The sequence below is a fragment of the Apium graveolens genome, chromosome 7 (assembly GCF_009905375.1).
Source record: "Apium graveolens cultivar Ventura chromosome 7, ASM990537v1, whole genome shotgun sequence".
Taxonomy (NCBI): domain Eukaryota; kingdom Viridiplantae; phylum Streptophyta; class Magnoliopsida; order Apiales; family Apiaceae; genus Apium; species Apium graveolens.
In genome coordinates, this window is record NC_133653.1 from 269,032,847 (window position 1) to 269,054,898 (window position 22,052).

At 34.8% G+C, this 22,052-nt stretch overlaps 4 protein-coding genes across 4 annotated transcripts; 2 read left to right on the forward strand and 2 right to left on the reverse strand.

Annotated features, from left to right (window-relative positions):
- Positions 1-1,183: 1,183 nt before the first annotated feature.
- Positions 1,184-2,354, reverse strand: LOC141674935 (uncharacterized). The gene is made up of 2 exons (XM_074481635.1): positions 1,667-2,354; positions 1,184-1,518 (listed from the first exon to the last, which is right to left on the reverse strand). The coding sequence occupies exons 1-2, from the start codon at positions 2,352-2,354 to the stop codon at positions 1,184-1,186; spliced, it is 1,023 nt and encodes a 340-aa protein (XP_074337736.1).
- A 3,405-nt stretch (positions 2,355-5,759) lies between these two features.
- On the forward strand, positions 5,760-14,477 carry LOC141672333 (AMSH-like ubiquitin thioesterase 1). The gene is made up of 14 exons (XM_074478905.1): positions 5,760-6,014; positions 9,393-9,457; positions 9,605-9,680; positions 9,767-9,946; positions 10,196-10,287; positions 11,205-11,310; positions 11,390-11,436; positions 11,595-11,982; positions 12,150-12,239; positions 12,321-12,383; positions 12,452-12,526; positions 13,341-13,403; positions 13,891-13,943; positions 14,028-14,477. Exons 1-14 carry the CDS (start codon positions 5,913-5,915, stop codon positions 14,203-14,205), a joined length of 1,578 nt encoding a protein of 525 aa, XP_074335006.1. The 5' UTR covers positions 5,760-5,912; the 3' UTR covers positions 14,206-14,477.
- Positions 14,478-16,346: 1,869 nt separating this feature from the next.
- On the forward strand, positions 16,347-17,981 carry LOC141672304 (uncharacterized). The gene has a single exon (XM_074478872.1). It carries the CDS (start codon positions 16,850-16,852, stop codon positions 17,714-17,716), a length of 867 nt encoding a protein of 288 aa, XP_074334973.1. The 5' UTR covers positions 16,347-16,849; the 3' UTR covers positions 17,717-17,981.
- A 2,878-nt stretch (positions 17,982-20,859) lies between these two features.
- Positions 20,860-21,839, reverse strand: LOC141670655 (uncharacterized). The gene is made up of 2 exons (XM_074476603.1): positions 21,241-21,839; positions 20,860-21,121 (listed from the first exon to the last, which is right to left on the reverse strand). The coding sequence occupies exons 1-2, from the start codon at positions 21,712-21,714 to the stop codon at positions 21,077-21,079; spliced, it is 519 nt and encodes a 172-aa protein (XP_074332704.1). The 5' UTR covers positions 21,715-21,839; the 3' UTR covers positions 20,860-21,076.
- Positions 21,840-22,052: the final 213 nt, after the last annotated feature.

The window sequence follows — 22,052 nt, forward strand, 5'->3', positions numbered from 1 at the left end:
AGAAAATCATCTAGTTTGTACTAGGAAGCAGCTGTGATTTAATTCTTTGAATCACAGATTTTCTGAAATAACACATCTCTGGTGGAACAACAAATCCACCAGAAAAGTTTTTAAGTTCTCTGTGTTCTTTACATTTGTGTTTGAATATACATCTGTCTGCATTGGCTTCAAGCAATTCACACATACTTGTTCTCAGAAACACTTAGCCTTAGATACTGCTCAAAACTTGAAAAAGTATTGAGATTTACATTCAACCCCCTTCTGTAAATCTCATTGTTAGTCCACTGGGAATAACAATTGTCTTCATCTTCATCTTCTTCATCAATCTCATCTTGTGTTGAACTAGTGTTCCGTCGAGTATAGGTTAGAGTGGAACCACCTCTAGCTCTCCTCGGAAAATTACGCACCTCAAGTGATTCGGATGCACCCGAAGCTATATCCACCATTTTCCAAAACATATCCTCAATGCCAGCCCACTCATTAGCCCATTCCAAGTCCTTAAATACAAGTGGATCAAATTTCCTTCCCAGCTCACGTCTCTTTTTGAATCTTGAATCAATCTTCCGGTTGTATTGGACATACTCCAAGTCATTCAAACATTGATGTTCCAACCTATTCCTCTTCTTCATATGTATCTAAATTAATTAAATGTAATTAGGCCAACAATAGTAGAAATAGTTGCAAATTGGCAATAAAGTAATAAACACTTTAAAAGAGAGGAGGCACTTACAAACTCAAATGTACTCCAATTGCGTTCACAACCGGAAGATGATGCACACAAACCAACAATACGCCTAGCAAATGCTTGAAGCTCAATTGCACGGTCTCTGTATGCATCCCACCAATCAACTAATATATAAATAAAAATAACACAAAATAAGCATTTTTTTTAATGAAATTTACAAAGTTTTGAAATGAACTTACGAGGACTTTTTGACTTTCTATGCTCAATTGTCATTTCCCTTGCAAAACCTTCCCAAGTATTTTTGTAGGCATCCGCATAATTACTTATTTTGTTCCTTGTATCCCTATCCCTGATCATCTTCTCAAGCACATTATTGAAGTCGTGAGACATAGTCAGGGTCATTTTCAAGAAGATCAAAGTATCTCCCGGGATTAAAAAATAAAGAAGCTCCATGTAATGGTTTTCCCATTTGAATATTCCAACGATCATCAATGATTTTCACCACTTTGTTCCGGATTGCCATTTTTGCATTTCCAAATTTCTTCTTGACTTCGGCCTTTCATCACCATTAGCAATGCGTAACACTTGAACAAGATCAAAGTATCTCCCGGGATTAAGAAACAAAGAAGCTCCATGTAATGGTTTTCCCATTTGAATATTCCAACGATCATCAATGATTTTCACAACTTTGTTCCGGATTGCCATTTTTGTATTTCCAAATTTCTTATTAACTTCGGTTTTTGCATAATCAATAGTAGCTGCAATTTCAGCCAAAGCAGGCCTTTCATCACCATCAGCAATGTGCAACACTTGAAGAAGTGGCAGTGATGCATCTACACAATCTCCAACATTACTCCAAAAGATGGACGAGAGAATAGTGTCACAAACTTTTCTTTCATTTTCTGATTTTGATAACTTTGACATGGTCCAGTCCGACCCACAAAATAAGAAACGCAATGGTTCCTGTTTTTTTTTGCAAACTATCCAATGTAAGAAAAGCAGTAGCAAACCTCGTAGCTCCAGTCTTGATTAGGTCCCTCCCACTAGTCTTCTCCCTCATAGCATCAAGAACACGCCCATGCCTATAGATAAATGTAGTGCATATTCTTGCCTGGTTGATTGTCTTCTTAAATGCTGGAATTTTTCCAATATCCTCCAACATCAAATCAACACAATATGCATCATATGGAGTCCAAAATAAAGTAGGCATCCTTATCTCCAAGATCTGACGTGCTAGCTTGTAGTTCGCCCCATTGTCCGTCACAACTTGCACAACATTTTTCTCACCAATTTCCTTTATCTTGCTTTCAAGCAAGTTGGCCAACATTTGTGCATCAGGTGATTCGCTTGAAGCATTAACCGAACCCAAGAAGAAAGTGCCTTCAGGACTGTTGGCAAGAAAGTTAAAAAGACTCCTTCCTCGTCTATCAGTCCACCCATCGGTCATAAGAGTGCAGTCATACCTCTTCCAAGACTTCTCATGGTTCTCCTTCAATTTTTCTGTTTCTTCCTTTGCTTTTTTAAGTAGAGGCACCCTCAATTCATGATATGTTGGAGGCTTCAAACCCGGTCCATATTGGCCAATGGACTCAACCATCACCTCATAACTCCTAGAGTTTGCGGCATTGAAAGGAATACCACATTCATAGAAAAAATTTGCAATATGCATATGGACTGTTGCCTTCTCTTCCGGAGTTCTCAAGCGATTTTCCAAAGTGGGTTGACTTGCTCCCTTGGTGTGCCTCTCTTCAACAACATGTTATGGGGTCTTCAAATATGACATCGAAGCTACTGATTTGCTGCTCACTGCTGATTTTTTGAAGCTAAAGGGCTGGGCAGCAGCCTTTCCTTTGTTTGAGGCTTCATCAGATTTTGAACTTGGAATAGTATTTGAGGCTGCAGTTGAAGGAATCTCCTGGACTTCATCATCATCGCTGTCCTCTTCTAAAATCTGCACATTCTTCTTACTCTTCTTTTTCTTCTTTTGAACAAACTCAGTCATTTCTTTAGCAATTTCTTTGGTTGTTTTGGGACATTTACAAATATCAGGATAGCCACCAATCAAGTATTGTTTGAACCAATTAATTCCCCCATGATTTGAATTCCCGCAAAGAATACATTTAACAACGTCTTTGTTAACTTCCGGCATCGGATAATATGCATACTTCCATCCCGGATCATTTGATCTACTAGCTTTTCTTTTAGGATCTTTAGCCAATTCTCTCCGCGTACTTTCAGTTTCGGGGTCCATTTGTTCCTGCAGAAAACATTTTGAAATTAAAAGTAGTTAACTAATGTGCACTGTGTTTTTTAATTACAGGTGCAGTAATGTGTGTTCAACAGTTTGTGTTCTATATGTGAAGCACAGTGAAGCAGAGGCAGAGTGAAAGTGATGCACCAAAGCTTGTAATTCTAATGAATTATTATTGTAATTTTAGTGAAGCATAGTGAAACATAAATTCTTGTAAAACAGTGAAGATAATTTTTGTAATAATTTTTGTAGTGAAAATAAAGGAGAAATTAAAAATTAAAATTGAAAACTTGTTTATTTAATTAATTATAAAATAAAGGAGAATTTTATTTAAAATTTATAATAAATAATCAAATTATTTCTGAAGTGTAAAGGATGAAAAATCATTAAAAAAACAAAATCAAAATAATTAAAAAAAAGAAACGAAAAGAAAAAAAAATCAAAATAATATTTACAAGTAACGAAAAGAAACGAAAAGGAAAAAGCAGTGAAAAGAAACAGTTGTGTTATGTTTGTATATATATACAGGTATATACATACAAACAGAGGAGAGAGAATATATGAATAGAGAGAAGAGAAGAAGAGATGAATAGAGAGGAGAGAAGAAGAGACTTACCGAAGATGGAGTCGATCCGCCAGAGATGGAGATGATTCGCCGGAGACGGAGAGGAAGTCACTGTGTCGCTGCGTAAGTGTATACCTGTGTTTTCGGACAAAAAGTGTATGTATATCTCTAAAAACCCATTTTTTTAATCAGGTACGGATTTTGGGCCGGTTTCGGGCTGGGTTCCGGGTATAACCCATGGACGATTTTTTCACAAGTCGCTGTTCGACTTTTTCAGGCATGTCGACGATTAGTCGACGATCAGGGGCGGAACCAGGATTCTAACATGGGGGGACCAAAATAAATAAAAGTAGAAAACATACCGATTTATTTGAGATGTGCACGCCTTTCTTTGATCAAATAAAAAGAATCAATGATCTCCTCAGCAGAAATGGTCTCCGCAATCTCCTTTTCAATATACACTATCAAATCTTCACACTGTAGATGGATTTTTTCATCTCCCAAAATATCTTCTGGATAAAACTTTTAGGGGCTTTATCTAAAATTATTTCTTCTACTTGAGGATTGTAAGAAGCCAAAAGTTTTAACATCTCAAGAAATTTACCCTGATTTTTCGAGTTGCAGCTTTCATCATGTCTTCTGAATGCACAAGCTTGGAATGTCAACCATTTGATTGCATTTATCGATGTTTAAGACGCATTCGATTTCGTTTGATCTCTTCTGCACTTTGTTTCTCCACTATCTTCTCCAAGTGACAAGGCTGATTTTTAAGATTATAATAACATTTAGCCGCAAAATTATGAGCTGAATTAGAACCATCTCCTTTCCCAACATGACATCTAAAAGCACAATCTTTTCCATTGTTTACTTTCCTCCAACTATTAAACCCCTTGACAGTAAAAGTATTCGAGCCACACCTTCCTAATGGATTTTTAGCAAAAAGAAAATAATAAAAACAATATGCTGCATATTTTTCTGGGGAGTACTCTAACCAAGAAAATTTATCAAACCAACTCCTTTGAAATCGACGGGGATGATTTTCTGGACCAGAGAAGGGATAAACTTGCACAGGTTGATATGAGCCAAGATCAATGTATACTCTCCTAATTAAATCTTTTTTATTTGGATGATAAGTCTCAATTTGTTTCCGCAAACCAGGATCACGTGTTAACGAATTGAAATCAATAATTTCATCAGTGTTCTCAGAATCAATACCTTCATTAACAATCTCTGGATTTTGAGGATTTTGCTCAGGGTTTCTGTTTATCCCACAAAAAATCAGAGGCTCAACTCCATCTCCAGTGACTTCAATTGAGGCGGCAGAAGGTTCTTCATCTTCACAAGTAGTTGTTTGCTTCTTCTTGGGTTGAAAATATGATGTAATCTCTTTTCTCTTACTCATATTTACGGATTAGATGCAAAGGTATAGTAGATAAAGAGATATGATATTAGAGATTATAATTTTGTAACTTGTATGTATAGTGTGTATTGGGGGTTTTGGGACCGGAGCAGAACAACTGAACACGTATGTTCTGTTTTTAGACTTTAGTTTTAAGCATCTATTTTTTTGTTTCAAATTGTACTATCTTTATCTTATATGTTTATTTATTTATTATTAAGATTAATGAACAAATTCCATGATTTCCATCTAATCAATATTATTTTGAATGAAATAATTAACAAAATCAATAAAATTTTGTATAATCAATTCTCAATTTCAATTTTTTTTTTAAATCTAGGGTGACCAAAAAAATTTTTGATAGTAAATTTTAAAATTTTATATTAAAATTTTGGGGTTATTCCGCAGTTGGCGGGGATCGGGGCTCCCTTCGGTCCCCCCTAGTTCCTCCCATGTCGACGATGTGACAACAATGAACACGACTTGTTATTTTTTTAAAAGAAATACTATACACCTGAATTTTTTCATAGAGGATAAATTTTTAATAATTATATGGACTTTTTTCAAAAAAAATAAAAATAAGTATATGGACTCTGCATGCAAATATATGCGCCCAAAATCAAAATTTAACTTGTCTTATATCATATTATTTGATAAAAATTTGAGAAATTTATTTGGGTCACATGACATTGCCCAACTTTGATTCCCTTATCCGTAAAAAAAGCATTGAGAAAATTTTAAATATATTTTTTTAATATTAAATTATATGTCAATAAAATAAAATAAAATAACACCCAAAAGCTCCATCAACAAGTAGACGCACCAACCAAACAAAGCCTTAGCATTTCTTAAAATTACAAATTTACCCTCAAATCCATCTCTTTCATCTGATCATTCTTCTCTAGTTCAGCCATAGCTGAACCTCCTCAAAACCTATACATACAAAATCTCTGTATCTATATACTCTTAGATCTGATAATATGCTATTCAATTGAACACGAATTTAACGAAAATGAAGAGAATCAACGTCGCCGCAAGCACTAGAACCCTAGATGTTGATAATCGGATTTCTCTTCGTTATTACTTCAGAATCGCCGATAATGTCCTCAAACAGGTATGATTTGTACGTATATGTGTGTGTTTTTTGTGTGTATGTGTGTGTTTTTGTGGTGTTTACTTGTTGAATTGTGTTTGTGTGGATGAAATCAGGGCTTTTGGTGTGAATTTGATGATTGGAGTGAATTTGGTGTTATCTGTGTGTGTGTTTAATTGTGTTTTTCGAGAAATTTGTTTTGGGAGTTTTTTGTGAAATTTGCGTGGAAATGATCAGTGTCGAAGTTTAATGAGCTAATTGAGTTTGAACTGTGTTAATGTGGATGAAATTAGGGTTGATTGTGTGAATGTGATGATTGGATTGTGTTTGAAGTTATGTGTGTGGATGGTGAATTGTGTATTTCGAGAAATTAATTTTAGGAGTTTTTTTTGTAAATTTTCGATGGAAATGATTGTGTCGAAGATTAATGAACTGATTGAGTTTGTATTGAGGTTAGGGGGCAAGTTGATGGTTTTATTTTGTTTGAGCGGTGATATAGGTTTTGTATCGGAGCTTAGTGGCTGAACTTGTCATTTTCTTTGTAATGTATGTGATACATTTGATAGTATGTATTTGTTTGTGTGTTGATAGCAGAAAATAGGAAACAAGGCTTGAAAATCGAATGCTTATTTTAAGATACTTAGACATCATATTATATGTATTGAGCCAAAACCAGTAAACCATAGTGCTTTCCAAGAAAATGTTATTTTTTGTTTTTGATGGATGGTTTAGTTCACCTTAATTAAAAATGTATGAATTTATATTAGGGATGTAATTATGTGAAAAATTTGTTGAATTTCATATGATCATGTTCGAGAAATTGATCCTTTAAGCTTTGGGTAAAATCTTTTTAAAAATGATGTGTATAATTTAATAATTGAATTGAGTTTGTATTGAGTTTAGGGTAAGTTAATGGTTTCATTTAGTTTCTAGAGTTGGGATAATGGTTTGGTATTTTAATATTTGAAGTTATATTATGATTTTGATAGTATGTATTTGTACGGATGTTGATAATTGTAGCGGGACCATGTTGTGTTGTTAAGCAAATACATTAGGGCTCAATGGTTAGCAAAGACAATAGATTCCAGCTTCATGATATGAGCTTTCAAATGAAACGTGGTTAGAAAAAAAATCCTATTCTTTAGTTTTGAATTCCAGAATTACTAAACAATTTTGCGTATTTACTCGTCTAGTTTTTATTTTGAAAATATCTTGCTTTGTAGGTATAAATCATATGATATTGAAGAAAAATAAACTTGAAAAACGTGTATCATGCCTAGAATATACCGGTCGTCAATATTTACAGATAGCAGTCTTTTCTCTTTTCCCATTGTGTAACATATGCTCCTATAAGAGAATTTCCCATTTACACATTTGTTCCTTTAAGAGGATTCCCCAATTAAAAACAACATTTCAGTGTTGACCACTATGACATCACGTGCTATAGATCACGGACATGTTGACGTCTTGGTAAAGATTGAGATATTGTTGTTAATTAGGGAAAGAGAATGCCTGTTATTGGAGCAAATGTCATGCAATGGGCAAGGAAAGGAGAGTGCTAGTATCTGAGAATTAACGGCTAGTACATTTCTGGTGTGATACATGACAAAATGCTTTTTGATCTTATATTTCTCCAATATTATGCCTCCAAAACATGATATTTTTAAGGGAAAAATGTATATGGGTGAAGAAGCATTGTCGTAAAGTGGTCTTGGAACTTTATAGATAAAGAAGAGGGTGTTTGGTCGTTTAAATATAAACAATGAGTTTTAGATCCCTCTTTCCTTTGGAAGCTCGGATCGGGAAGTTGAAATTGTGCTACCAAGTTCAGGCTGAATGATTTATTGAAATAAATGGCTTAGAAAATTGTCGTTTGTGCTGATTTTTGGGACTAATTTATTAGATTTTACTTACAGAGAAACAAGTGTGTTCAGTTTTGGAGAACAATCTCTCCTGTAAAAGGAAGTTTTATTGATTGTTTGTTTGGAAAACTGACAGTTAGCGCTGATAACATCATATTAATTGCTGGAATATGAAATATTTGCGTTTGATACTTATCTAGCATAAATTCCATCCAAGCACAATGCGCAAAATTATTTTGCTTTTGTTGTATATATAGAGATATAGAGATACATCAAGTCCTCATGTCAGTAGTTCTAAACACGCAAGATCAACTTTGTAATTTCTTCTCTTTTGTCTTTTTTATGTGTCACTTTTTTCCTTCTATTTTTAACTGCTCTTTAGGGTAACAGAAACTAAGATGTAACCATTTAAGGTTTTCTTCTTTTAATAGATGGTCACTAATTTTCTTTTTGCATCCAAGCACAATCACTCAAAATTATTTTGTTTTTCTGCTATGTATAGAGAAATATACTAGAGCATTAAGTTTTCTCATCATTAGTTCTAAACACGTCCGGTGAACTAGCATCTTCTTTTCTTTCGACTTCTTTTTCGCGACTTTTTTTCTTCTTTTTAGTGCTTTGAGGGTAATAGAAAGTAAGATGTAACCTTTTAAGGTTTTCTTCTTTTAATAGATGCCCCCCCCAAACTTCTGCATTTCCAAATTTTCTCTTCTCACTGTATCTGCCTGACTGCTCCTCCCTGCTATGAATATTAGTGCTCTCTCTTCTTGGCTTTCTTAGCCTCCTTATTTCCAAGAAAATGGCATCTTGTTCTGTATGCTTGTAACATTCCAATATGTTTTAGAAATATTATACTGCTCCGTGTTTGTGTGTGTGTCCCTTCCTACTAAATTATTAATTCCCTATTTTCTTCTCATTTTTTCATCCCTATTTCAAATTTTATTGCTTGTTTGGTTACACCTTAAAATAGAAATGCTAATATCTAGGATGTTTATTTTGTAAAGTTGTTTGGTTGACATCATTAAGGGAAGTGCAAGTTCTAAGGAATCTTGAACACCCACAAAACATTGGAAGTCATTTACCCACCATTCCCTTGGCAACTTAAATTTCATATAGGAAGCTACATTCCATTTGTCAACCAAACATGATTAATTCTAAGTAGTAATTTGAAATTTCATGATAAATGTAACTTCCATAGTAAATGACTTCCTATTGTAGACCAAACAAATGCTTAGTTTTTTCTCTTTTGGGCTTTGTTAGCCTTATTTTGTGGTTTGCAATTTGTGAGATATATGTTCCTCTCAGTTTATATGTCTTAAAACTTTGGCTTTCAAGGCTTAGAATGGAAATTGAGAGCCAATCTGTAACTATGTTTCAGTTACATGGTATTGTTCCTTAGCTCATAATTTGAAGCTTGAGCCCGCATCTTATAAACAGTTTAAGTTATTACAAGGATCTATTTTATTCAAATCAAACTGATATGTGTTCTTTTTAGCTAGTATGATTCTCCATGTTTTAATGTGAAATTATTTTGCAGGCCAATATATTTCGAGCAGAGAAAAACTATATTGATCTTTATATAATGCTTCTGAGGTTTTCAAGGTGAGAAAAGATTCCTTGGGAAGAAGCTCGCATTTTTTAAGTGCAGTACATTTATTTTTAGAAATTTCAAAATAGGCGTTATATTTGTGTAAGCATTACTCATAAAATGTCCGAACCATTAATAAAAGGAAAACCCTTCTCTATCAGTTTGGTGACAGAAACAATACCACGGCATCGTGATTATAGAGCATCTTCACAAAGTGAGAAAAATTATCTCAAGAAGGTATATTATTCCAAAAGCCAAGCATAAAATTAAATCCTTCTTCAGTCTGACTGATTTTGATTGGGTTTTATGAATGTCTACTTCAGAAAACATTGGAAGCCGTAATTGAGCTAGAGAGCTTGAAGCCCACAGTGGAACGTAAGATTGATGAATTGAGCAGGAAACATAACAATCATGTTAGAGGACATCAGACCAATGCTTTGGATTCTTCACAGGATTGGCCGTCCATTAAGAGGCAACATTCGAATGCGTATGTCAATATTAAGGTACAAGTGGTGGATCATATTCTGCATGCATATGTTGTGGTGGTAATTACTAAATGACTGAACCTCCTCTGATATTTTGCATGCAAATTTTATTGGAGCATGTGCGATTGAGTCTGTTAACATTTTCTTGAAGTCTTATTTTGTTCCAAGCTGCTTCTTTCTGATTTATAATTCACTAAATCATCGTTGTTCAGTTTTAAAGTGAATAAGATTATCATTGTACTTTCTTTGCTATATTGCAAATATTAGGCACAACAACCTGCTGCTCCGGAATATGCATATCAAAATCAGATCCAGCCGTTCTCACATGCCAGTTCAGTAGAACCCCAATTTCGAAGATTGTAAGTACCTCATTTCTTTTATGCCTATTGCCTTGACTGATTAACTTGTGTCTACATATAGTAGTTCACGCGTGTCTACATATACATTTTCATAGATAATATAGACTTTCATAGGACATGTACATCTTTTATTGCTCTATCGTATATATACTTTGCTGTATGCTTGTTTGTCCTGCGAGCTTCATATAGTACGGAATGAGCACTACTTGCATATGCAGTGTTTTAGTTTGTGAAGCTAGATTACATGTATTATTTGTGCTGTTCCATTCATTTTTCTCGAAACTAGACAGTGCCTGGTTTTTGTGAAAATCCTAGTTTTAACATTAACTTTAGAAATTGTGAATTCAAGGTACTGAATTCACTTCCCAGTATATAAGCCAGTGCTGGTACCCCTGGCTATATTTTGGCCAAAACACTTTAAAGCATGCGTAAATAGGGTCTAAATAATATATCCCCTGAAATGCAGCTGCTCTATTCGATTGTTTGCCTTTGCATTTTCTTAAATGTGAATCTTCAGTGTAAAATATTTTTATGGTCTGGAGTGTTGCTCTTTACGGGGGATGGGTGTATTCAAACATGTTTGAAACGCACATTAAATTGACACTCTTGACATGCATCTCTCATTACCGCTGAAAACATACGTTTCCCGTTACCGGTGAATACAAGTACTTTATGCCTCAGCTGTCTGTTTCCACTTATCGACTTATTTAAAAAAACTTTGGAATAGGCAAATTTCATCCAAATCATGCTTAGTTGCTTATGATGCCAGTTATCTACTAAACCATTTAGATGTTTGATTTAAATACTCACATGTTTTGTTTTTTTTTCATATTTATATTGCTCAAAATTTTTTCGTTTTAATATTTTGTGTTTTGTATAAAAAATTTAATTGCTGCTTTGTATCTGTTGTTCTGTAGCTCACTGAATATACCTCTTCCAAAGGAGGAAACGCTTTCTAGACATTCTATATTAGGTCCAAATGGACTCCGTGGGCAGTGGCAACCCCCTACAAGTTTAAAAGGGGTATGATTGTTTTCACCTATCTATTATGTTTTTTTAATTTGTAAGACAGGATGGTTCTAATTTTATCTTTTATATATAGATAAGTTATCCAAGCAATATAGACTTAACACCAGTGGAAATCCCAAGGTCAGGCTCCCTACCCACAAGTTATATTTCCCATTTATATCTATGCCATGATGTGGAAATTAGAGCAATTTAAACTTGGTATATTTTTGGTAACAGAAGTGATGACCTATTGTCCATCTTCTGCTGCACACTTAAATCTACATATTTCTTCCATGCAGCGAGCTTTTAAGGGACAACAGCAAGCAACATCTTGTGGAAAATGGAAATTTGCTTAAAAAAGATTCTAGCATTTTATCGGATTTAAAATCAACGCTGTCATCTAACAATGATAATAAAATGTCTCATACCGAAGAACTTGCCTCTCTGATGCCACTGAACAATGATAAAAAGATGCCCCAGGCTGAAGAACTTGACTCATTGATTTCCTTTGACACGGTAGAACCTCAAGTAAATATTGTCAGACAGCCTTCTCCTCCCCCTGTTCTTGCAGATGTACAGGATATAATCCCTACAACATCACCGCCAGTCACCGAGGCAGAAAACGGGAGGGAGGATCCCTCTTCTGACGCTTTAAGTTGTTCAGAATCTCCCATGGAGTTACATATAGTGAGATTTTCTTTACCATCATAAGTTGTTTTATTTTATCTTTCTTTTGATAATGTTGCATCTGCCTGGAATGGTGTTTTTCTATATGATTCCTTTTGTTACTTGTAAACTAAACCAGATTAATTAGCAGAGATAATCTTTTCATTTTAACCATTCATCTTTTACAGTCAACGACAATGATGGACAGTTTCATGAAGTTGGCAAAGTCGAATACCAGCAAGAACTTAGAGACCTGTGGAATTCTGGCAGGATCACTTGTAGGTGCCATTATGAGCTTAATGTTATGATTCCTATTTTTCATTTGTGTATCCTAATAAACATTTTTTTGGCGTTTGAAGAAAAATCGCAAATTCTATATAACTGCTCTCATCATCCCGAAGCAAGAATCAACCTCAGACTCGGTGAGTGAGCGTAGCTTATCTTGATTACTGGATGCTAATGCTTTACTAATTTATTTGCTTCTGACCAGTGTCAGGCCACAAATGAGGAGGAAATATTTGAAGTGCAGGACACACGATCTCTTTTTCCTCTAGGATGGATTCATGTAAGTATGTTATTGTTGGAGGATAACTTGTACAATCAAATTGCTGATGTTAGATCTCTCTATTAAAAGCTAAACTTTTGGTAAAATTTGGTCACCGTAAGTTTAAGGTGCTGCTGCTATCTCGTCTTGTGTAGCATGCTTAATAAAAAGCTATGACATTTTTGATTGGTATGTTATGCTAGATTTGTCACAAGTCAGGTTTATAATTACAATATGGGTTACAAGTCTACAACTTGTACCTAGCTGAATGTTATTTGTTCTCCGTAACCATAAAATGTATACAACTACTTCTTTTGTATTTATTAATTTTCTTTTGAACTTGCTTCTTGAGTCCTAATGCCAGTAAGCCGGATTGCATAAAATATTTCTTCTTCTTCTAGGGTCGTGCTGAATTGCTAATGGACTAATATGATGGCATATTAATCACATTTGATATTTGAAAGTAATAATTATTTAAGAAGTGGTTACATTTTCAGTTTGCTGTGTACAGTCAAATTCTCAAAACCATCCTAATAATTTTCCAAGTGTACTGAAGCTAATCCTAATAGTTTTCCAAGTGTACTGGAGTTGTCAGCTTACATTGACTAGTATAATAAACAGACAGCAATGCAAGTTCTTATATTGAATCCTCTCTCATACTTGGTGTTAGGGTTTTTTATTCTGTACGCTTAAATATCTTCATTTAAGGGATATTATTTTCTCTCCATTTTATTTATTTACAGAAGTTAATGCAATTTTGTTGTTTGAATTTTTCCCCCTAAAAATAAGTCACAATGAACAAGCGATTGATTCTTTTGTATTTTCTCTGTGGCAGACGCACCCCACACAATCTTGTTTTATGTCATCAATTGATGTTCATACCCATTACTCATATCAGGTCTGTCATCCCTCTTCCCTCTACGAGCTACCTATTTGGTTGCAATATGTTAATATAAGATGAATATACGTTCATCTGGTTCAGCCAATACAAGAATGAATCTTGTTAGCTATGATAGAGTTTGATTGATAGCTGAGAGATTGATGTTTTTGAAATCGAAATTTGCTAAAGGTTTAATTTTATAATTTTCATTTAAGGAGAGTGCTTTTATCGATCGATTTCCCTTGCCATGTCAGTTGTGTTTCTTTCATTGTCTGTGTTGGCCAGACTCTAGAGTGCATACTATTTCATGCAAGAAACCAGGTGGGATATATGTTTATCAAATTTCTGGGTGGGATGGGGTTGACGTATGGACTTTAATTAGGAAGCAGAGCCAAATGCTTTAGTAATAATTTTTATTAGTTGTGACTTAGAGTGTCTATCATTGGTTTTATTATACCTTTTATAGGCGCCCTTGTCCCTAACTAAGTGCGTTTACATTGTGCAGATTATGTTGCCTGAGTCTGTAGCTATCGTTATGGCACCAAAAGATAGCTCCAGGTATGCATTACTTTTACGTTGTTGGATAAGAAGACAATTAACTCCTTGAATTTGTGGATAACTAGTTTTAATTCACATGCACAGGAACCATGGTATATTCCGATTAACCAATCCAGGTGGCATGGGTGTTATACGAAATTGTCCACGCCGTGGCTTTCATTCCCATGACCCGCCAGCCGATGGTAGTCCAATTTACAAACAATGTACAGATGTTTATCTAAATCCTAATATAAAGTTTGATGTCATTGATTTGCGTCGCTAACAATTATTTTGTTGGAGATGTACAAACCGTGTCAACCATCTTGCAATACTTGTATAGTTTAAACTATTAGTTGGTTGACCATTTTATTGTACTAGTTGTCTCATTGGTGTAAGTAAAGCTGTTTTGCTAGCTAACATCAGATACCAAGGATTGCGGTATCGTGTTTATTTGAAGAGATTGTAATTTACCTACAGTTGGAAAGCAATGCTTTTCATATTGGCTATTGTTCAAATTATCTCCTGCTGGAGGCATTCTCCAGTACTTTTGTTGAAGTGTGCATATGTTAAGAAACCATACATTTGATTTGAAATAATACAGGATATTTTTAGAATTACAAGCAGATTTTTCTGAAAGGTTGCTTGGAAAGTGATAGTGAAATTGATTAATTTTGTTTAGATATATCTTGACATTTGCAAACATAGAATTTTTCTAAATATCTAATTCTTTATGTGTCTGCAAATATAATAACTATGATAAATGCCTACAAAGTCTATCTATCAGGAAGTACTTGAAAATGATTGATTTTTTAAATAAGCTAAATGCAATGGATTTTTATAAAGTTCATAAAATATCAGCCTATTATTAAAGATATTGATGAATATCTCTTACTTTATAATATTCTAGAAAGTAAAAATCAGTAGAATCTGATCTGAATAGACTCCATATAAAAAATCTGAGTGCAAGTGCTAAAATTTTAACAAGGGACAAAGAAATATAAAAGGTTTGAGAAAAACAGGCTCCCACCTTTTAGTCATATTCACATATTTTCTCTGGTTGAATTGAAGTGGTACTTTTCATATGTGGTGTCAAAGGCTAAATGGCATGAGAAAATAAAAATCTTATAAATAAAGAAGGCCTAGCTTTGGCACATGAATTGTCTTGACATGTATGTATGGACTATAAGTGTAGATGCTACTGGACCCATAACACTATAGTTTTTAGCAATAACAAACCTATATTCTAACTCTAGGACCAATTTATTTATTAGGGGGTCGGGTCAGCTTATACGCATCTCAACTATATTTTCGGGCCGAATTACGCATTTCAACTAATTGAAGAGAGTTAGCACAACATCCCTCCACTATGATACTCAATTTCAATTCGAGTGTCCACTAAAATCTAATTTGAACGTTGGAAAGTAAGTTTTTAAAATCACTATCTCAACTAGCTGAGGTATTGGAGATAGTTAGCACAACATCCCTCGCCCATGACACCCTATTTAAATGCAAGCGTCCACTAAAATCGAAATTAAATCTTGGATAGTAAGCTTCTAAAATCCCTATCTCAACTAGCTGAGCTGGTGGGTAATTCACCAACTGTGGGAGCTTCTTGTGAGAGTAGGAGTATTATATAGACTTGTACTATTGTACATATCATTTGAGAGCACCAGCTCTTCCTTTTTAAATTCCTTTACTCAGTAGAGTCTCTACTTAATCCTTTGTTGGGATGCATTAAGATATGTGCAAGATTGTATATATTTTTATTAGTTCTTGGCTCTATTCACAAGTAGATTCTAGGATCCAGAAAACCCTCTCTCAGAAAGAATGTTAGTGTTAACTCAATATTTTAAATTGCTAATCCAGTTACAAACCCACCTAATCATTGTAAAATGTTGAAGTTTAATCCTACAAAGTGCATAAACACATGCATATTATCTCCAAAAGTGATCAAGATAAGGGCTATAGCTTCTGGCTTCCACTGAACCAAATCTTGGATCATATATGATAGCCATTAGCCAAAGATAAGGCTATCACCTTTTTATCAAGCAAATAACCTAATAGAAAAATGACTACTTTCACTTCATATGGGCCTAAAAGCTTAAACACTTCTAGCATGTATTATCTGCTTAAACCATTTTTCTAAAAAAGTATGCTTGCTTGAAAGATTTTCAAATTTGGTGTACTAAATAGTCCTTTGAAAAAGAAGATGTTGCCAAAAGGTCAATCATTGAAATGAAAGATAACTGAACCTTGTTTCATGTAGTACAATAAATATCCAACTAGTCTTAGCTACTTGTTTCATGAGAGGAAAGCAACTCTAATATTACCACACAATTTTTATAAAAATTTAATACTTGTCTGTAAATTCAAGCTGGAATAATATACTAGGGGAGTAGGTAGGAACATTTCATCATTTCTTTCAAGTCATTTGACAGAGAAAGAAAATGAAATGCCAACAATTTGACATATCCATAATATCTACTCTCTTGTTTACATAAGTTTTAGTTTAACATGTAATCAAAGATTAAAAGATAATATACAGGTTAATAGCATGGTTACAGATTTCGGAAATCTTAATAAAGCGGTTGAGGTACCGCTTTGTGATTTGTCTGCGGTTTTTGAAAAATCGGCGAATTTTTTTATTGCCATGGTTAATAGTAAAGTTTCTTGAAAATTTAGTTGCCTTTATATAAAGGAAAGTTACCAATTCCTTGGGGAGCTTTTCTAACAAGCATACTCTCTTCTTTCCTTCAAATCTCTTCCATTTCCTCATTTTCTCCCAAACTCAACTCATTTTATCTTCATTTACACTTGTTTGTAAAAGCTCTGTCCCTCTGAACTTCAACAACTCATGTATATCATTCTTCCTCTTTGGTAACATACAACTTATATTGCAGAGTTGCAGCCATATAGTGAACCATAACATGTGTTCAGAGATGTTGCCTTCTGTCACTAGTCCTCGAATATCATTCTCTGATGATCTTAACAAGGATGAAGATGATGAACATGTAGAAGTCGAGATGGAAGAAGATCAAGAAGATACTTCATCAATGGATGTCTCAGATATTTTTGATAATGATCATGGCCAACATTTTGATTTTTCATTCAGTGATAGCTTCACATTTGAACCATCTTCTTCATCAGCTGATGAACTTTTCTCTGATGGCCTAATTCGACCTCTTCAACTCGAAGAAAAATTTGTTACTACTCCAAAACTTACTCCACTTCATCCTACACTTTCTCAACATTCTTCAACAAATGATGATCCATCTTTGTCCAAAGAAACTAATGTCTCAGCAATAATAAGTACTACTAATACTACTACTACTGCTGCTACTGCTACGACAAATGTTGTCGAATCATCGGAGCAGAAGAATCAGAATCAGAACCAGCCTAATAGCAAGTCTTTCTGGAAGATCCACAGAAGTAGCAGTGTTCATGTTGATGAAGACTCCTATAAAAAGAGCTCATTTTGGTCATTACCACTTATGTTAAGAAGCAACTCTACTGGATCTGCACCAAGTCCAAGACAGGTATCTAAGGAGAATAAGAAGCAGAATATGCAGAAGCAACTCAAGTGTTCAACAGCATCAGCTTCTAGTTTTTATATGTATCAGTTGTCTCAAAAGCCTCCTCTGAAGAGAAATCATGGAGGGTCTTATGGTAATAATGGTGTTCATACTAATCCAGTGCTTAATGTTCCTCCACCTTATATTGGTAAAGGAACTGGTAATCTCTTTGGAATCACCTCTTTGTTCAAGGAAAAGAAAGATAAGAAGACCAAGAAATAATTGTAGCTTGAATCTTAATTTTTCTTATTTTTTATGTTGATTTTTTTTTCATTTTGAGTTGATTTAACTTATCATGAGTTGTGAATTTTTTTCTTCTTTTTCTTTATATGTGTGAATAGAATAATTTGTAGTTGTGATGGGTGCAAAATTAAAGCAAGTTGGTATTGGAGGAAAAAATGAAGAATTATGAGGCACTGCTTTAATTGTGTGCATCACATGCATTCACAGGCTTAAATGACACATAAAGGTACCCTTTCTTCCCTCCCATGATGTGTTGTTTTTGACATTTTACTTTTATTGTCTGTATGAACCAAAACTCTGCAACATTTGATGTGTTCATGTGTTGCATGAATAAAACCTTCTGTTTCACAATGTATCTTTGTTCAAGTTTATACAAAAAGTGGGACTTTACAAAACTTGAGATGATTACATATAGGGTTTTTGGTGTGGATACCATGGGGATGCCCATCATTTTTCATACCGCGCGGAATAATGCTGTTGTATGGTATGCCGCTAACAATCGTTTGCCCTGGGCCATCTCCCTAACATATAAGCCACAGTTATGATTTCTACTACTGTTGAATGAGTGGTTAGTTTCTGAAGATATTGACAAGTTAGTTGTTCTAAAAAGTGGGACTGGACTAAATAATTGAGACACCTTTTACTCTATGACTTTTGTTTGTATTAGATTAGATATTATTTAGTTAATTTTTTAATAGGACCACCTGCTTTCTTCTTTCTGTTGGTGGCCATCCACCTATCTCCCAAGCTGCAGAGATGTTTATTTAACTAAATATCAGATTGATGAAGTTAAAGATAGTCCAAACCTAAACTACTTCAACACAGTTGATGAATATTGGCCTTGTTTTGGCTTTATACTGGATAGTTCTTGGGCCTGCACTTGTTTTTGGTGCTCAGAACATGAACACTAAATTTTAATAATAGAACTAGGTGATCTCTGATTGTTTTTATCACTTGAGAAAGTGCAGACAGAGGTTATAAAAGTGTCAATGACTCTGCAGTTGATCCCTTGACTTTCAGTCAATTTCCGGAAATAGTAACTGCCGCATCTTGGTAAAGACTTGTTTTTATGGGAGCTGTTTTCATAATTCAAAGCTGTGACATGTCGGATAACAAGGAAAATGTGCAGATAGATGTTAGGAAAATGTTTCCGAGAGGAAGAAGAGTCTTGTTAGTTTGTAATCGTTCTGGAGCTTAAGTATCAGTTAGCGTGCAGTGGATACCTTATTTTCGTAAAGGAGTTGGTTTCAGGGTTCAAATTTGTGACATAATCGATGATAAGTAAATGTTTGTCTGCAATCTTCAATGACACTCTTAATAATATGAAAGAAGAGAGTAGAGAAATCATTTCTAATAATCTGATCTTTTTTTCTGATTTTAGGAGTAGTCTTGTTTAAGTATCAGATGTGGTCACACTTCAGATGGTTGCATCTAAAACACTCCTAAATTAGGAAAAGCAAAATTGAGTATGGTGTTGATCAATTGGATTGAGTGTGGTTCATCATTAGCATTCTTTAGAAATTGGAATGAGCCATTGCACCTCCCAGCTGTGTTGTCTGATCATGTATCAGAACAAGTCCATTATGCAGAAGCTTGCTGGTACTGTAATGGAATGGACTTGTGTATACTCTGTACTGAAATCATCTGCAGGTCAATTGAAAATCAATGAGCTAAAATGACTACTGCTTGAAGTGAAACTTAACAACTAATTGGCATCCTACAGAACTATGAGTGCTATACCGTCTGTTTAACATTTGTAAAACCCGAATTAGGATTAGAATCAAGCTCAAAAAAAAATATAAGATGCATGTAAAGATTTGCAGGACAAGAGTACAGTATTCAGTAAGAGAGTGAGTCTTTTTTGAGGGGAAGGGGTGTGTGTTTTGCAGAACCTCTGAGGAAATGCCTTCTTCACTTTCATCTTCCTTTCAGGCATCCTCCCAGTAACACAGATAAAATCCTCATCGATCATCTCTTTACGCAATGCAAACAAAAAACAAAACCTCCCTTCTCAGACGCCTCTCCTGCACGACTTCTAAAAATGAATCCACTGGTCTCAAAACTGCTTTTTTCACAGTTTGGCCTTAAGGCAGGATATTGAAACAGAGGTCCACTTGTTTGAACTCTTTGGTCTGGTTTGGAGAAGCTTTCGAGAAACCATTGCACCTCCAAAAATCCCCAGCTGTGTTGTCTGATTTAAATGTAAATTCAGTCCATCAAATGAAACATTGCATGTTCTAGCTCTGTTCTCTGAATTATGTATGGAACGAGTCCATCGGATAAACCATTACAACTCCCAACCGAGTCTCCTGAATTACTCAAGAATTGAGTCCATAATGCAGAAGCTTACTAATATTGTAATTTGTAATGAAATAGACTGTTGTCTACTCTGTTCTGAATTCCTCTGCAAGTTGGGTGAAAATTAATGACCTAAAACGAAAACAACTACTGCTTGAAGCCAAACTCAACGACTAATTGACCTCATACAGAACCAAGGTGCTTCATCATTTGCTTGACATTCGTAATCCTAATATTCAGTAAGAGAGTGACTCCCGGGAGGAGGGGTGTTGAGGGGTTGTGTTCTGCAGAATCTCCGAGGATTTAAGGGAAGTTTGAAATAGTCTGAATCTTCAGAAATGCCCTTAAGGCTTTATGTTCAATTTCAAAAGAAAGATAATCAACATTTTCAACAAGCAAATGTATGAACAAAAACAAAATAAAAACCGAACAACAAGAAACTCTGAAACAGAAATATAACAATAAGATAGCTGCATCTGCTGCAAGTTAGTAGTTCAATGATGTTATATTGCATTTTTCTAAAGTTATATTGCATTTTTCTACTTGATGAAGGTGCAGTAGTGAGCAACTGCAAATATTTACAAGTCTGGTAGTGTAATTAAACATCTTTATCTACCTTAAATAATGCAGAGATCCATACAAATCAGATATCACCATGTTAAGGTTAATTTACAAGAACTTGAAGCAAAAACTAAGATCAAATCAAGAAGTAGCAAGATGAACATTACATCCACAAAATCAATCCTACAAATCTGATTTACCAAGATCTACATAACTCCATAAACTTCTTACAAGTACATCAGACAGATCATTATATATTTCAATCATTATCAATAGCCTGAAATCATATTCTACATTATCTCTAGCACTATGAGTTATTTCCCCTACAAAAAGATATGCATAACCTAGCTTTTTCTTAACCAGAAGTCCGCAATAAGAACATTCAAACATGTCATTAGCACATTCAAACATGTCATTAGCTACTGCCTACCAGTCTCGCGAATCCAGTTTTTCTGTTGTTCATCTGCAATTTCATACTCCTCAGACACCATATATCCCTGACAACCAGTTTCCAGGAACAATTTCCTGCAAGATTACGAAATAAAATTTAGTCACACATCTAGGCAATATAAAGTATACATTATAAAATCAACAATTGAGTCTAAAACACACACAAATAATAAGAAAAGTAATCAAGAACTTACTTTAAGGTATTTCTGATATTGAACATACTCTTGCTTTTCTTGAGGAGTATCAAATACCTTCACTTTCATCTTCCTCGCAGGCATCCTCCCAGTAACGCGAACAAAATCCTCCTCAATCTGTTCTTCACGCAATGATAACGATAACAAACCCTCCCTTCTCCTCACACGCCTCTCCCGCACCACTTTCAACACTTCTTTATTCACTGGCCTCGAAACAGACTGTCTTTTGCATGGTTTGGCCTTAAGACAGAGTTTCGAAAGAGGGGTCCAGTTGTTAGTACTCTTTGGCCTGGTTTGGAGAAGCTTTCGAGATCCCCATACTAGATCGTTTAACTCGAAGTCATGCAGAGGAGTTCTTGATGAAACATACACTGTTTTTTCCATTGGTAAGTTCTTTGATGGTGAGAGCTCAACTGTTTTTTCGACTTTTTCTTCTTGCTCAAGCATTGTATTGCATGGGTCGTGGGTGGTCATCAACGCAGAGAGTGACAGAGAGAAAGAGAGAGAGAGAGAGAGAGAGAGAGAGAGAGAGAGAGACGGAGAGAGAAAGAGAGAGGGAGAGAGAGCGAGAGAGCGAGAGAGCGAGAGAGAGATTTATGTGGAATGTTTAGGGCAAGTTAAAAATTGTATAATCAAATAGAAATATGAAATATATATATATAGGATAGGAAAACTACTGAACTAGATACGATGATACCTAGGAAAGTAAACCTAATAACAGAAAGGCATATCCTACGAGGGGAAGGATTGTGCGTGTCACAAGAATCACCGTGTTTTAAAATTTATTTCAAGATTTTACATTTTTAAAAACT

Excerpts from the sequence above, each read along its gene's own strand:
- LOC141674935 (XM_074481635.1), bottom strand. The coding sequence starts at position 2,354 with ATGCATATTGCAAATTTTTTCTATGAATGTGGTATTCCTTTCAATGCC. Across the intron at positions 1,519-1,666 it reads TGCTTTTCTTACATTGGATA|ATGCATCACTGCCACTTCTT; the intron begins GTTTGCAAAAAA and ends GAGATTGTGTAG.
- LOC141672333 (XM_074478905.1), top strand. The coding sequence starts at position 5,913 with ATGAAGAGAATCAACGTCGCCGCAAGCACTAGAACCCTAGATGTTGAT. Across the intron at positions 9,947-10,195 it reads ATGCGTATGTCAATATTAAG|GCACAACAACCTGCTGCTCC; the intron begins GTACAAGTGGTG and ends TGCAAATATTAG. Across the intron at positions 12,240-12,320 it reads GAATTCTGGCAGGATCACTT|AAAAATCGCAAATTCTATAT; the intron begins GTAGGTGCCATT and ends TGGCGTTTGAAG.
- LOC141672304 (XM_074478872.1), top strand. The coding sequence starts at position 16,850 with ATGTGTTCAGAGATGTTGCCTTCTGTCACTAGTCCTCGAATATCATTC.
- LOC141670655 (XM_074476603.1), bottom strand. The coding sequence starts at position 21,714 with ATGACCACCCACGACCCATGCAATACAATGCTTGAGCAAGAAGAAAAA. Across the intron at positions 21,122-21,240 it reads AATATCAGAAATACCTTAAA|GAAATTGTTCCTGGAAACTG; the intron begins GTAAGTTCTTGA and ends GTAATCTTGCAG.